General features: G+C 38.8%; 1 protein-coding gene across 5 annotated transcripts in view; it reads right to left on the reverse strand.

The window, feature by feature from the left end:
• Positions 1 to 16,199, reverse strand: part of TBC1D8B (TBC1 domain family member 8B) — a 33,405-nt gene that overhangs the window by 584 nt on the left and 16,622 nt on the right. For 3 of the 5 annotated variants that reach the window (XM_061445993.1, XM_061445994.1, XM_061445996.1), the window contains 13 exons: positions 15,839 to 15,988; positions 12,246 to 12,396; positions 10,632 to 10,846; positions 10,067 to 10,184; positions 9,085 to 9,370; positions 7,340 to 7,469; positions 4,716 to 4,814; positions 3,488 to 3,556; positions 3,033 to 3,273; positions 2,050 to 2,115; positions 1,656 to 1,739; positions 730 to 786; positions 326 to 423 (listed from right to left, as the gene is read on the reverse strand). In XM_061445993.1, the coding sequence (XP_061301977.1) occupies positions 326 to 423; positions 730 to 786; positions 1,656 to 1,739; positions 2,050 to 2,115; positions 3,033 to 3,273; positions 3,488 to 3,556; positions 4,716 to 4,814; positions 7,340 to 7,469; positions 9,085 to 9,370; positions 10,067 to 10,184; positions 10,632 to 10,846; positions 12,246 to 12,396; positions 15,839 to 15,988 (1,764 nt within the window). Of the gene's footprint in view, positions 1 to 325; positions 424 to 729; positions 787 to 1,655; positions 1,740 to 2,049; positions 2,116 to 3,032; positions 3,274 to 3,487; positions 3,557 to 4,715; positions 4,815 to 7,323; positions 7,470 to 9,084; positions 9,371 to 10,066; positions 10,185 to 10,631; positions 10,847 to 12,245; positions 12,397 to 15,838; positions 15,989 to 16,199 lie in introns of those variants that run through there. The other 2 variants (XR_009741962.1, XR_009741963.1) reach the window with 2 other exon arrangements.

A 16,199-nucleotide genomic window follows, 5' to 3' on the forward strand; every position in this document is an offset into this window, starting at 1 on the left:
AGAGATACAGAGACTATTCAGAGAACAGCAACACAACAGTCCTGTTTCACTGCACACTGTGATCTTAGTCTTGTGCCTGCTGCTGCCAAGCACCTGGATCTACTGTCAATATGGGTGTGGAACAGCCCTGATAAACCTAAGTGTGTCTGAAAGTCCCTCTCTTCATAAGCTTACAGTTACAGCACTTTAAAAAAAACACAGTCTAATGAGTAATGTGAAGGTCTGAAATATAAGGGATCCTGTAATTCCTTTAGAAAACTATTAAATGAACATAACATATAAACAGCACTCAAAAACAGACTTAAATAAGACTCGGACAGTTTACCTGATTCATTCTTGGCAAATCCTTAATGTTTTCTTCTTTTTTAAGAAGTTCATCTTGCCATTGCTTCAGATATGCCTGAATATCAACCTTGCCCTTCCCTACTTGACAAAAAGAGAAAAACAAAAACTAAAAAGAAGTGAGCAAACAAGAACTAAAAGCTTCCCATGAGGGACGATAAGAAAAAGAGCTGGCATCCCCAGTGTCACTCCTCCTCAGCAGAGTGGTGAGGCCAAGGACCAAACAGGATCAGAGCTTACATTACCCCTTTGCTCCCCAGGGCTATGCTTATGAAATGGATAATGTTAGTGCTACACCAGAGATAATGTTACTCAGCGTCACTACACACTTTCCCGGCTCTGCTCCCACAAGACACACAGTTGCCAAATGTCTCCAGGATTCTTTACCTTTTTCTGGGCTGCTCTTCAAAGAATCACTTTCAAGAGTATCCTCAACGGATGAAACTAACATTTAAGGAGGAGAAAAAGAAGAAAGAGTTACTTATTTGAGAAAGGAGGACCAAAAATTCCTTTCATCAAAAAATCCTTCCTTAATCCCTCACTGTCCTCTACATTCTCAACACAGATGAGGCCAAGGAAAAAAACACATGGTAAAATTTGTATAACTTCTATAGGAACAGAAGCCACCATGAGGCTGGAGATCACAAAAAAACCTGCCATCAGTTATATCAAGTAAACATCTTCATAATGTTTACAGCTCTTGTCCTGAGCAGTGGTAAGAACAGTACCCATATATTACAGATAAGGTATTTTTGGATAGTTTTTAAAAAACAAGAAGGATCTGTCATCCAAAGAAGTAAAACTGCAAACTTTCCAGAGTATTTTATCAATTCCAGAAACCTAGACACCACAAAACTTCTTTCAGCTTACTCGGTTTAAAATGGAAGCAACAGATTTTGAAATGTTTGCTACGTGCCTCAGAATAATTACAGATTTAGATATTTTATTTCTTGAGGTAGCAAATACATCAATATTTGCCTTGACTGCAAAAGTGAAATGGGCTTCACTTCAAAAAACCACTGCAACAGTTGCATGCTATGCTGAAAAATGCTGACCAGATACACCCGCCTATTTCCTATTTCCAACAGCTGTGGCCTTTGAATTCAATCATCAGACCAGCTATCCACAAATTCTGTGCTACTTTATGAAAATCTAACTGCCTACAGAAGATCTTCACAGGGGGTTCTGGTTAGCAGTGGCACAATCTACTGGATTTTCTAGTTTTCAGAAGACAGCTCCCCATTTTCACCATGAGATTATTAATAGGTTCCTTCCAATATTCTACAGGCAAAGCCTCACATTCTGGAGCTTACCACTGAGTTGGCTGAAGTGGATCAGTTCTTCTTTTGAAAGAGCACCACCTTTGGAAGGGCTCAGGGATTCTACTTCAGTAAAAGCTGCAATAAATAAATGAATAAAGTGGGCCTGGGGCCTCAAAGCATTACCAAAGCAGTGATAAAAAGCAAAAGCTTTGTACAGACTATGAAGACTATGGTCGCTATGAAGAGAAATGGTTGGAGCAGATTAAGTCCTTCTCAAAGAATACATGATTCTGGAAGAAATACGCATCTGTATTACAACTATTAGACTGTACTGTAGCCAGGATGGCTGACAAAAGGAAGAAAAGTAAAGCTAAGGGAAAAAACCCATGCAAAGACGATAAAAGCCAGGAATAGCCCTCCCCAAATGCCAGCACCTCTCACTTACCTGGTGGGATATGCAACTTAAAAAGAAGCTTGAGTTTGTCAGTGAAGCTTCTGTTATACATGATATCTGTTTGAGGAAAAAAGGAAGACAGGCTGTTCAAATGAACCAAACTTTAAAACACTCTCTTAACCTAAATAAATACAACCAAGGGTAGCTGGAACTGGACATGTGTCCTACCTCACATGGACTATAATTAGAGATTAAGCTCAAAGGTAGGCAGTCTCACCTGCATCTGAGCCTGGGGTTTGCCTACACTGAGGAAAGAACACTAATAATACCTATGACTTACTAAAATTAAACAACAGCACCAAAAAAAGTATAGCACTAATATCTTCTCGTTACTTTCTCTTAAATTTTTGTTTCCTGAACAATACAAATTTGGAAACAAGATGAAAAGAACAGAGCGGTAAATCAAGAAAACTTTCAGTTCCCCAGAGATATAAGGCACTGGTCATCCTGCATGATCTGTGTACAAGATGGCTTAGTATGAGGAAATATTTATCATCTACCAAACAGGCTGGGCAATGAGATCATGCCATTTCCTAACTGTCTGATATTTGATGGTAAAACCATATCTAAATTTAATCTCAAATAGGAAATTATTCTCCAGGAGATTAACATCTCAGGAAAGATACTAGCTTGTAAAGCCTTGTGTTAGCTAGTCACAGAACCATAGAATAATAAGGGTCCCACAGTAAAACACAGACACAGAAAGCACAGTTCCATAATATAAAGCCCTCATCATTTACCTCAATAGTGTAGCTCCCACCCACAAGCTTATCAATACACTTTTGAGCAGTTTGCTTGCCATTTAGTGATCTTTGCTTTTAATATCACATGATAAAAATCAGACTGTTTCACCCTAAATTCAGAGGCTAGTTTCCTTAAGCTCTATATATAGTGTACGGAAGGTGATACATCCCAGGACTACTCCCAGGATGGAGTTCCCTTGTGAATGTGCTACATATGTGTTGTTCTCATACCAAGAACACAGGCAAATTGTTTGAAGTTTATAAGGCCATCAGAGCTCTCAGCCATTAGTCTGAATGTCCACAATGCAAGTGAGTCTCTGTTTGCACAGTGTGACCAGGGGCTCAAGAGATGACAGAGAACCCTGAATTGCTGGCAATCAATCCGATACTGCTCCAGATACGGTAGACTGGCATCATGATGTTGCAAGACAGGACTATTTACATTCCAGTAACACGAAAGAAAGTGCTCCCTCTGCAAAGGAAAGATAAAATGTTAGATTTTGTGAAACAACAACTCTCTCTGGGTAAAAGATGTGGGAAGTTAACTATGTAATTTGATTTAAAGCTGGCATGTAAAACATATGCTGAATATAGCTTTTATCTCAATTTGTTAAAACTATTTCACACCCACAACACAGTCCACCATTAAGACTGATGTTTGGTAAGTGAAGAAAACGGCACATTACCTTGAATAATTCATAAAGCTCTTCAAGATCACTAGGACTGAATTTTACATCCTGGGACACAACACGTAGCTGAAACAAAATTAAGAGAAAATTAATTAATGAGTCTTGTCTTTCTGGAATAAGCCTGTAGAATAAAGTTATGAGAGACTTAACCTTACATCAAAAGACACTTGAATATTCCAGGTTTTGGCACGTTATAATTAGGAGTAAGAATAAAACTGCTTTTTAAAAACAATCGGAAGATTATACAGTGAAAGAAACTCTCCCCAAAAAAGTGAGCTTAAAGCAAGTCACATTACTTGCATACATGGAGCCTACACTATAAAACCCAGGAGATAAAACTCAATTATTTATAATGATAGAATATATAACTTCCTTTATAATGGGCAAATCACCGTTCCACTCTCAACAGTGAAGCTGAATTGTCACTTTTTAGATAATAATAAAAAAATTGTTAATAGCTTTTTAAAACAAAGTTTCAGCTACTAAACCAGGTTCCACCTTCACAGTGTGTTTTGTAAAATGAAATACAAGTTATCATGTTAGCACAACTAACAACATTTAATATCAGTCATACTGATTACTAGAGAAACAGGCATTGCTCGTTAAATAGACAATTATTATAATTTGATTTTGGAAATGAGCCACAGAAGAAAACAGGCAAACAAAGGAACCACCTTGCAACCTCCACCTTCATTCAGGAGTATGAACTTTAAAAAGGATGATATTGGCAGCTGAAGAGCTACCACAGAATGCAAGCATTACCAGCCATCCACACACACCACAGATAAAAAGCAACCCTTTTCGAATGCAGCATGATAACCCCTTCGGTGATTGATTCCCAGATTCAGGTGATCAACCATTTTACTGTAGCAGTGTGGACATTTCGCAGTGTCCTAAGCCTCTAAGAGAAACGCATTAATGATTTCAAAAGAGCAGACAAAAAATTTAGGTCAGCCTGTTCCAGTCAATGCTAAGTATCAGAGATATACCAGCCTTTAGAAGTTGTCTGTGATGGTGTTACTTGTAATGAGACCAGAAAGTCATGCTGTGATTCACAGACTGAAAACATCACAGGCCAAACCTCAGTTAACAGATGCCCTGCAGATGTGAGGCATTTCAGTGTAGAAAATCATATACTTGGCCCGGGCAAATGCAGCTCTTCTAATTTTCCAAAAGTGAACAAATTTTATCAAAGGGAAGGGTTTAGCTCTTCCAAGTCACTCACCACATTCTGCTTGGTTGTAGCTTCTAACGCCTGGATCACATAAAGCCTGTTCCTGCAACGCATGCTCTCAACATCTTCATATCGAATATCGCCGTATCTCTAAGAAGAAAAGCATCGCTCCATGAACTGCTGTTGCTAGACACATACAAGCAGATATTTTTATCTTTCTTGCATCTAAGTTCAACACAGGTATGACACAAAGGAAAATTCCAGAAACTCCAAGAAAAAAAAACACTTACTAGAGGACCAACATTCTCCGTAAACAGTGTAACTTTTAAAAGAGACATGGAGAAAGAAACTGGAGTAGTCCACTGTGCGGGAAAACAAAATAAGGGATTTCACCGCGTGTTGGTTCTACATCCAGCTCTGCTATTGAATGGTGACTACTGCTGCAGGGTAGTAAATTCTAAGACGTGCATGTTGTCAGGCCTTGAAGTTCACTCTAGTGAATTTTAGATACTACCTGAAGTAATGCCTGAACCGTTTCTAGCTACCCCTGGAATTTCTGAAGGACAGAGAAAGTGTTTGAACATTGGAGTGGAATAAATGTATTTTATTTAAAGAACATTAGGGTGCAGAGAAACCCTATAATGAGCTGAAGCTTTTGCAGATGCTCTTTTGTTGAGGAGTTTTAAGATTGAACATTTACCAAGGATGATCTGGGTGTATGCTGGACAGGGAAGTGAACTGCATGATCTGTGGCCCGCATGACCTTCCAGAACTGTATTTCTATGTCCCTGTGAAGACCACTACCAGCATACTTCTGACTTGGAACAAAGAGGAAACAGAGAGAAATCGCATCTCTGAGTCATAGCTCATTCACTGGTCTGGCTTCTGGGCACTGATACTGCGCAATGGCCTCAGTAAGAATATAACAAGATGTCTAATCTAAATGTCAATTAGTGTGATGTGATAAAATGTTACACGTTCTTCCACTCACCAGTTAAACATGACTTCTCCGTATCTGATTAGATTGCCAAAGAATACATCTTGCATTGTGCCTGAGTCATAAGGGCATGAAACTGAACATCATTTTAAAATTCACTTAATCTCATTTATCTTATGAATACCCAGGCGAAGCAAAATTATCACAAAGAACATTTCTGTTCACTTATTCACAGTTTGTAACTAGACCTATCTGGAAAATGACAACTCTCCATTGCAGCAATCTTCCCATTTCGAAATTTGTTTATTTCCACAGTGATATGAAGTAAAACTCTTTCCCAAAACAGAACTGTGTTGAAATTATCTGTCTGTTCAAAATGGGAAGCAGGAAATTGACTCTCACTTTGTATCAGCAGTTCCCAAACAAAGCGTTGTGACACTAGCACTGAAGAAATACAGTTTTAACTGAAGATCAAAATTTGCATCCAAAAAAGGGACTCTGAGATGGAAATGGGGATATGGGCCCAGAACAGGGCTGTCAACTTGGAAGTGGGAGATTCAGGTTCAAGGATCTGCCCAAATCAAAGTTCAAAAGCCGTATCAAATCAGAGGCTATTGCTGTGGTCCAGTCACCTGCCTGCAAAGGCAGGGGAAGAAGAAAGTGAGTTTCTTTCGTTCTGTCTTTCAGTAATGATTCCACTTCTGTGTAAGCTTCAGCATAAACTTCAGATGCAATATACAAGCACTTCATTATTTACCATCTCTGTTCGTTATTCTGTAAGTATTCATTCTCACTATGACAAGAAAGACAATAGTTTGCAACTCTTCTTTTAAGAATCTTAAAGTATTTTAAAAACATCCTTCTTCAATATACATTCCTGTGAAACAATACTGACAGCAGAAAGCACAGACTTTTTATATGACTATTCCAATGCTATAAAGACACTCCAAGACACCTGAATTTCTGATTGTCTTTGTCCACCCCACTAAAGGCAAAGCCCTCTTCTCAGTAAAAATCAAAATGGACAGTTCCTAAGGTATACACATTACAGTTAGTTAATCTTTCCTACGTCAGTTCAGGTGGGCTGAGTAGAAACCTACCTACAAATGGATTAATACCCTGATACAAATCACGACAAGGAAGGAAATGCCTCATGAAAATCTGAAGACAAAAGGAGAAGCTAGAGCTACTTCCTTCCCTATTCACAGCTGCAAAGCTAGACACTGCAGAAATCAAGCTTGCAGACTGAAAGTGCTAAAAGATTGTAAAAGGTCTTCCTCACAAACATATCTCTGAACAGCCACTTTACCATACAATAAACTACTCAAGTAGAGAGTTTCATGCATGAGTTATGTCAATGTTACCACTATCTGCAGTGTGCAGTAATTAGACTCAATTTACTAAATGCAAGGGCTGTTTCTGCTGTACCTTGTCATTTAGTTGACATACTAAAAGTGAATGAGGGATGGCAGACCTGTGATGAACCTAGGGAACTCCACTTAGGACAGCCTCACAAGCACATTTCAGGCAGTCAAAAAAAACCAAAACAACCTAAAACCAAACCTATCTCACAAACTACAAGGTTTTCAGGGAGGCTCAGCAAAATATGGAGCCAAATTTCTACCATCTAGACAGATTTTCTGCTGTCATTTTACAAGGCAGCTGCACTACCTTTAAGCAGCCCATGCTATGTAAACACTGCATGGGATGCAAAAAACATACCCACAAGAACACATACTTCGTTTGACTCTCGGATCAAATCAGTAATCTCCACTTTTGGATGGTCACTCTTTGTATCGCTGAGGCTGGAGCCCTGCTGCACAGCTGGAGGCAAAGGACTGTCTTTGTTAGTGACACTGTCAAAGAATCTGCACAAAGCAAACACACCAGAAATCAGCAGGAATCTATTTTTCACAACAAAACAGCAACATCAGCATCTCGTGAAGAAGTGTGCAGAGAATGAGAAATATCAAAGAATATCAGCATGAGTAGCACAAATATGCTGTAATGGTAACAAACATGGGGACTGCCTAGCCAGAGAAGATTGTATAGCTTCTAGCCCTGGGAGTTTTTAAGCCCCAGCTAGACAATAACATGGCTGATGTGACCCAGCGACAGCAGTAATCCTCTTGTGAGTAGGAAGACACACCGAAGACTTGCCAAGGTCCCTTCCACTGAGCATTCCTCTAAACCACCTAGCAAGCCTGTACTGTATAACTGGTAGAAAGAAAATCAGGCTTGTATTGAACCGTGACCAAAGCAATCTTAATTGCCTCAGATGTATAATCTAAGTCATACCTGATCTATTCATTATTCCTACATAACCAGCCTTAACGCATCCATTGGGCAAGCTGGCCAATTCCTTTACCAACATCAAAGAACACATATCTTCAGACTGACAGATTCCTTTTTCTTGAGGAGAGGCAAACTACTGTAATCATCTTTTAAATATACCATCATGCTGCCGGTTGGGTTAACTGTGCAACAGAAGTGTGACTGCCAGACACAATGGTGAAAGCAGGAGTTCAAAAGGAGTTCATAATAATCATCAAAATCTTGGGTGTCAAGTGGAAACAGCAGCTTGTTTAGTTCAAGTGAAAATTAACATTTCACCACACTTTCAGATTTTATATGTTAATATATTTGAACTGTGTGAATAGGCTCTTACTGTTAGCTTTTTTTAAGTGCTAATTATTTAAATGAATACAGCTAGGTTTTAAAATAAATACCAGGCGGCATGGCCTCTTATAAAATTCATTTCCTCATAAATTCTGTAGCTCCTACCCTATTCAAACATACAGCACTTAAAAGTCTCACTAAAAGGAAATTCTTATTATCAGTTCTTAACAGTCACAACTTGGTGACTTCTATAGCACAGTCATTTTGCTGTTTTAATACTTCATGACACACAATCACACAGAATTTAGGTAGCTAGTGAAGCAACAACCACGCAAGTTTTCTTGCAATATGTCAGTTTAAAATGCACTTTATGTAGCATATTTTAATGTATTCTTCAAATTCTAATACAAAACAAACATCTGGTCATGATTGTCCTCATCACATTTTTTTTTTCTTATTTCTATTTTAAGCCATTAGCAACAGAGAAGACAGTAGCCTAAACTACAAGAACTGAGCTGTAGAATATGTTGTAGGTAAGTTGATGCCTGAACTGTTTGGAACAGTCTTAGCTGCTTATTACTTCATCCATAAGGAAAGTCACCTTACATAAATGACACAAATTCCAGGCAAAAATCACATTGCTTTTCCTTTAAAATACACAAAAAGGCAATAGTTTCATAAGAACTTTAATGAAGGATGGGATTTTCAGAGGATTCAGGAACACCTTCCAGTCAACCCTTCCAGAATTTTAGCCCGAGATAAATACGTAACTTCACTGAAGCCTTTAGCCAGACGTCATGACTCATCTATTTGCACTTACAGCAGCTGCTACACAGCACATAGGAATAATAGGTACACTGATACCTGTTGAGAACAGTGACTGCTTCTGCATCATCCTTACACATCAGCAGCTTTTCCATGTTGTATTCCAGCACTGCAAGTCCCAGCTGCAAGATTGCTTTTATTCCATCATAGAAGAAACAGTCCACCACATTGACTGCACTTTCAATAGGCAGCACACTGATAAAAAGGGTAAGGAACCAGGAGAGAGAGACCGAGGAGAAAAAAGTCATGTCCGTCATGTGGTCTGTCAACTGAGGCAGATGAACCCTGATGAGCTCCTCAAACACTGCCTGATCTACCAAGGCACCTGCAGGGAAAGGATAACAAATCCACCACCCAAATCTTAAGACGGAGAAGCATACTTTTCTCAGAACACCAGACTGAAATAAAGCCCCTGTCCTAATCCAACTTCACTGTAAAAGCAAACACAGGCCTCACAGCATGGAACCATTGGCTTCACCCCTGTGTGGAAGCTATGCACTCTATGCGTGGGTCCAGAGCCTTGCTGCACGCTGTAAAGTGTGTTAACACTTCTGTGGGTACGCGGCTGTTTACAATAATTCTCCTGACAGCCTCTAGACCCTCTCTGCAATTAGAGAGAAACTTCACGTCCAATTTTCTTATAGTACACACACCTGCAAGTACTGAGTATGAGATCAAAGACTAAATCTCGAGCTGGAGTAACCTTTTCCTTTATTTAAGCTAAGTTTCAAATAGCTAGTATGATTTGCAGTTTTAATTTCAACAAACCCGTATAATAGTCTAACTGACTACTTCCTGAGTAGTTACACTTAAAGTAATGAAGTAATCTGAAAATTATATCTACTCCTGCTTAAGGAGGACTCGGGACAATCTCTGTAATCTGTATTTTCTACTTCACAATACTGAACCAAATTCAATGGTTTCTCTCCACTGTTCAGCCTTCAGCTCATTCCTTACATTTGTTCTTAATGAATTATCATTTACACTCAATTCTAGGTAGATAAAAAGAGATGGATGTTACCAATGATTCGACGATTGAAATAATCAGGTAGCATCCTTTCACACACGGCAACCAAAAGCCAGAATGCTTCTTCCTCTTTCGCGTACAGCAGAAGTACTGATGTCAAAATATTCATTGCCTGTAATATTTAAGCACGAAAAGAAGCATTTACGAGGAAAGCTGGTGAAAACACAACTGCTGTCATTTGTTAAAATTTGTATTTTTGAAAGCACTTTACAGCATGTTTTTAGAGTGCTAGGATATCCTACTGCCATATCCAGTATAAGACTTTTACCTCTATCTTATTAAATACACAACATAGTATTTAAACTACATAAAAATAGTTTTAATTGCCACATCTAGTAAGACTACAAAGGCATAGATTAAGTGCACATGACAGAATTTATCAACAAATTCAAGTACCATGTAAAAACTTATGTAGTGGGATGAAATAAAGCAAAGGAAGTGAAGCACTGAGCAAGAAACCATTACGTATTTATGTGCCTGACTTTATGAGGTGCTACTATACCACCAGCATGAGCTAGTAGTTAGACAACCAGCACTAAGAGTCTCAAAACTGCTGTACCTGACAATATCCAATCTGAGGATTCCTGTATGCATAAGCTGTAAGAACTCTCCTGAGAGCAGAAATCCCTGTGTCACTTTGAAAAGCAGGATGCTCAGGTAAGGAGCGACGTAAATCTCGTTCAATTTCATCAGTAGCTAAAGTGCATGTTCCTAAGGACTTTTCCACCAACTCAGTGTAATATCCAGGGTTGGATGCCATATCATTTACAGCACCTGCCAATACATTGTATTGCACAGTATTAGAGGAGAACAGGAAAGTATCTACATGATTGTCTGCAATTTGTATGAAAAATTTTGGTGACTACTGAAGTACCTCAATAATCTCCAGATGTTACTGCAGTGATGTATCAGAGTAATTCTACTGAAATTAATGGAATTACTCTGAAATGAATCAGAAAAGCAAAATAAAATAAAGCTTGAAAGAAATCTAAATCACTTTCCATTATAAAGTTTGACTTACATTTTTGTTTTGCTGGGGGAGGGGGAGCTTCCTTTCACCTACAATTTTGCCCACATTTTCTGGCAAACACAATACCTTTCCATTTGTAGAGCTGGAAACAGATTAGAAAAACTAGGCAAAGGACTTATATTTACCTAACTGATTCCATAATTTTTATGTCAACACCTTCCAAGACAAGAGATAATTGGTCTGGTAAGAGAAGCCTATGTAAATGCTCAAGGAACACTAGTAAAAATAAACCTATGTTCACATACCCTCAAAAGGAACTACCATACAGTATGCTGAATGAAGAGTACAAAATGCACTTCTTACGATAAAGAGATCCTCTGGAACAGCAGCAAGCTCTGCCCAGGGGAGCACAGTGAGTACAGCTAGCAGATAAGGTCCTGAGTGGCTCCTCAAAATCTGCAGCTTGTTTTCTGAATCTGACACAGGCTTCCTGTATGATCCTGATCAAGTCAATGGCTACCACTTCTCTAAATGTTTCAGTGAATGGGAATAGAAAAAGCACAGAGGTGTTGTAAAACAGTGTCTTAATTCCCTGGGCCTCCACTTCCTCAAGTTAAGTGCTCTGGCACAGGTGTGTTCTACAGAAGAAAGCCACAAAAGCACACTCAGAGCTTGGCCAAGAGATCTCGTATGCATAAGAAAGTCCACAATTCCTCTACATCTCACTCTTTAAAGCAAGCGAAATCACATAGCAAAGACCTGCTGTTAACTGGGACCAAACTGCCAGGAAAATTGGGGGGGGGTGGTGTTAATTAAATGGTACCACTTTAAGAAAACTTAAATCAAAACAACTGAAACACAGTCCCACAAAAATGCTTGTCTTGTTAGCAAGTAAAGGTGCTTTGCTGAAATGAACTATCCCCCAGAACAGCACATATTCTTATTTTTCTCTTGAGCTTGTCACAAAAGTAGCCAATGCAGGTTTTATTTGAATCAGTGCAAACCAAAATAATACACAAAATTATCCTCTTCATCATTTTAAGTATCTGTCTTCAAAAAGATTTGAATTAATTGCCAGAGGAAAGAGATATTTTTTTTTGTCAGACAGAAGAGCACTTCTTGTCAGATTGCATTCAGTCAGTAAGTAGGACATCCTCATAGTAGAGTCCACAAAATGAACCAATTATACTTGCTAAGCAATACCTGAGAAGAGTAGCCAGAGCTCTCCTCTTAATGCCTCTGGGATCCCCCTCACAACAAGGTCTCGAGTCTTCTTAGTTCGAAACATACTGACACCATGTCCCCGTTCGACAAAGAGGATGTTCCAGGACTGTTCTTTCATTTTTTCTTTCAACTACGGAAAGCAGAAGACAACAAGCATTAAGTACTAGAAGATTCTCCCAGGTTTCAGGGAACAGAATCAAATTTTGCTCTCAGTTATATTCATATAAACTAGAAATGACAGCACTGGCATCCATATCGATATGTGAAATGAATGCTGGTACAAATCAGAGCAAATTCTAACCTGTGCATATTACGTTTGGCATACAATACAATCTGCTACATGACCTAGTCTTCTTTAATGTTCTTAGCATTCTTTAAAGTATATTTAATATATTAATAATTTTATTTTATAAATTTTAATTTAATTAGAATGTCTATACCAGATTAGATGAAGGGTAAACCTAATCCAGCATCCCATCTGACAGAAAACAACAGCAAGTGGCACGCAACAGTAAGGTCAAGGAAATATCTGCAAAATCCTCCTATGTCCTCTGGAAAACAGAGGCACAGGCACCTCCTGAGTCAGTGTCTCTGAATTCAACAACATGCAGCAGATTCTTCTCTGCAAATTGCTTTCTCAACCCAGACAAACCTGCTGCCTTCTAATTTCACCTGAAGCCCCCTTGTTCATAGAATCATATTCTGCTGAACGTTCTTTTTTCTTTTTGAAACCAACAGGTAGACAGCCCTATTTGTTACCTCTAGATTGAACCATTTGTAGCTTGGGCACCGCAAAATGACATAATTATCAAAGGACCACCAAGTACTAGGAATTTAAAGTGAGTGAATGAACAGTGATGCAGCAGTAAGACAGCTAATCAGTGCAGGATGCAACTGTGCAGACAAATTCTGCCTTCACAGCTTTCCTGAGGCATTCCAAAAATGCATCGCCAGTGTAATGGACAAGGAAATCCAATATTTGATATAACTACAGCAGAAAATTAGAGGTACATTAAAACTTCCTCTTGCAAGATTTTTCCAGCTATCTCCATGCAAATATATATACACATAAGTTTGTACAATACATACATATAAACAAATCTGCTTGTTGTAACTTGGTCCAATTTTAAAATACCCCATTTTTTGTTGCTGCTTTGTGATAAACAGCATAACATTTCTTGGTAAAAGATAAATCAATAGAAGAAAAAATATGAAATTGAATTAAAGCATGTATAAAGGACAACCAGGAACAAGAGGGTGAAGAGAAGGATCAGACTGCTTATGTGTGGATGGCAGGTTTCTCTGTTGGAACTAGATGATCTTAAGGTCCTTTCCAACCCTAACCGTTCTATGATTCTACAATTCTATAAGAAAAAAGTATCTGGCCGTGATGATGCAGTAAAACCAAGCAAGTGATACCTGAAAAGTCAACTCACTGTCACAGCACCTGCTTAATTACTCTGATAAATTAATTTATTTCATTTTCAACATGTCTATGAACTGTTCTTTGCTAACATCAATGAAAAATGTACTAACTCTGGTATAGGTGAAGTAATTTCCCACAGAAGCTCTAAAGGCAAAACAGGTTGCATCTTTTTTTGATTCATCATACTTCATTGCATGATGTTAGTCAATAGATTTGAATCAGAATGGCTACAAATGCTAGAAAGCACACAGGAGGATGACATGTGTCATGGTTTAAGCCCAGCCGGTAACTCAGAACCACACAGCTGCTCGCTCACTCCCCCTCTTTCTTCCTTCTCCCCGCTCCCAAAGGGATGGGGAGGAGAATCGAAAGAATGTAAATCCCACAGGTTGAGATAAGAACAGTCCAGTAACTAAGGTATAACACAAACCCCCTACTGGTACCACCAATAATAATAATGATAAGGGAAATAACAAGCGGAGAGAATATGAAACTAAAAGGGGAAAAGCAAAAGAAAACTATAAGCACAAGTGATGCACAATGCAATTGCTCACCACCCAGTGGCTGATACCCAGCCCCACTGGAGCAGCTATATGGATCTTCCAGGTAACTCCCCCCCAGTTTATATCCTGAGCATGACGTGCTCTGGTGTGGAATACCTCTTTGGCTAGTTTGGGCCAGGTGTCCTGTGTCTGCTTCCTCCCAGCTTCTCACAGCCCTCCTCACTGGCAGAGCATGAGACTGAAAAGTTCTTGATGGAGTGTTACTTAGCAACAACTAAAAACATTGATGTGCTGTCAGTGTTGTCCTCAGACTAAAGCTGAAAACACAGAACTGCACCAGCTACCAAGAATGAGAAAAAATAACTGTTATAGCTGAACCCAGGACAGTATGGTATCAGTGTCATTATTCTCCCAGTTTGCAGTCTTTAACCAATTTACATGAGCTCCAAATAGCACCAGAGGAAAATCAAAAATCAAGAAAATTTGCAGGAGAATGAAGTCTAGCTGGATTAAGGAGGAAAACTAATAGCTGAAAACACTTATATACCCATATAGGTTTTACCTGTAATCAAATATTTATCAACCAGATAGAATCATTTTACAAACTAGCAATTTTTGACAGCATAGAAGCTAACAGTTTGTGCATCTGAACTTCAGCAGGACCAGCCATATAAGTAAAACCCACTTCACAAAATGAAAACTGGCAAAAACTCAGACAAAACTGAAGTTACAGGCATTTTACCTGCAGAGTAGAAAGAGGCAGAGATAGCAGAAGCAGTGAAATAGATCCTTTGTGAAGTATAAGATTACTAATAAACTATTGATTATGCACCCAAAATGCAACTCAATTTCTCTGAAGCAAAGCAACTGATGATCAGGTGCTTCAACTCACATGAGGCTCCAGGGCTGAGACAGGGTGAAAATTGCCACTACATTTTCTGTGCATGCAGCAGTAAGATTTAGCATTGTTAGAGCAGCTAAAGGTGCTGAAAGGAAAAATAGATTTTGTCTACTTTTGTTCAACATGCTATAATAGCAGAACTTAAAAATCTGGATTCCTTTTTTCCTGCCCAAAGGGTGTTTACTTTCTGATATTGCTAATAGTAAAAATTCAATTGCCTTCATTTACCCAGTTCTGCTGAAAGACTTAACTTTAAAATCTGTCTTCTTGCACATACTATGAAGAAGCAAAAATAAAGATGTCCTACTGCAAAAAAACAAAGAAGCATTCTCCAGAGCATAACTTTGTTAGACAGAAGTGCAAAAGAATGCAGCAGGGAAGAAATTAAGTCAATTCTCCTTGCTCCCAAAGAGTCTGTAGTGACTTTGTATCTTGACAGTTTAGATAGATATGAAACATGTTCACTATCTTAAAACAAACAGCCAGCTCTTCCCTGAGGGGTGGAAGAGCAGGAAGAATTAGCTCCATGAAAATAACGCATATCGTTATTAAATAAGATGAGCAGAAAATTGAATGGAGCCATGAAGAAGCACCCTGTGGACTCAAATACATCTCAAACACAGATAAAAGAAGACTGGCAAAGCTCCAGAGGAAATCAGCACCCTTGCTGGAATACATTTTGAATATACTTCAGTCCCTTCCAATTAGATTCCAAAAACTGTTGGCCATTCTATCTCTTTACCATTTTAGAGTCTAGATTCTCAGCATCCTGAGGATGGTAGACAGTCATTAGGGCTTCTGTACTGACAGTTTTGCTGTTATCTTTCTGACTCATCTTTGACGGTCCCCCATCAAAATCCTTGGGGCTTTCGGAAGCAGAACTGGGCGCAACCTTGACAGAAAAAAAAAATTAGGGGTAGTTAAATAATCTTCAAGAAGCAGCACTGACACCAGAAACCGTTTTGTCTCTACACCAGCAGTGTTTATTATATTACGTTACAGGTACTACATGCAGATTTCCAAAACTAAATGAAAAACAGCAATCCCGGCCCTGCAGGGATGGGCTTTCAGGACTCTGCAATTGCACGGTGCACTTTGCATGC

This window comes from Pezoporus flaviventris, unplaced genomic scaffold (genome assembly GCF_033815535.1).
Source record: "Pezoporus flaviventris isolate CSIRO_AGI_PZ_B2104156 unplaced genomic scaffold, CSIRO_AGI_Pfla_v1 ptg000005l, whole genome shotgun sequence".
NCBI classification, from domain to species: Eukaryota; Metazoa; Chordata; class Aves; order Psittaciformes; family Psittacidae; genus Pezoporus; species Pezoporus flaviventris.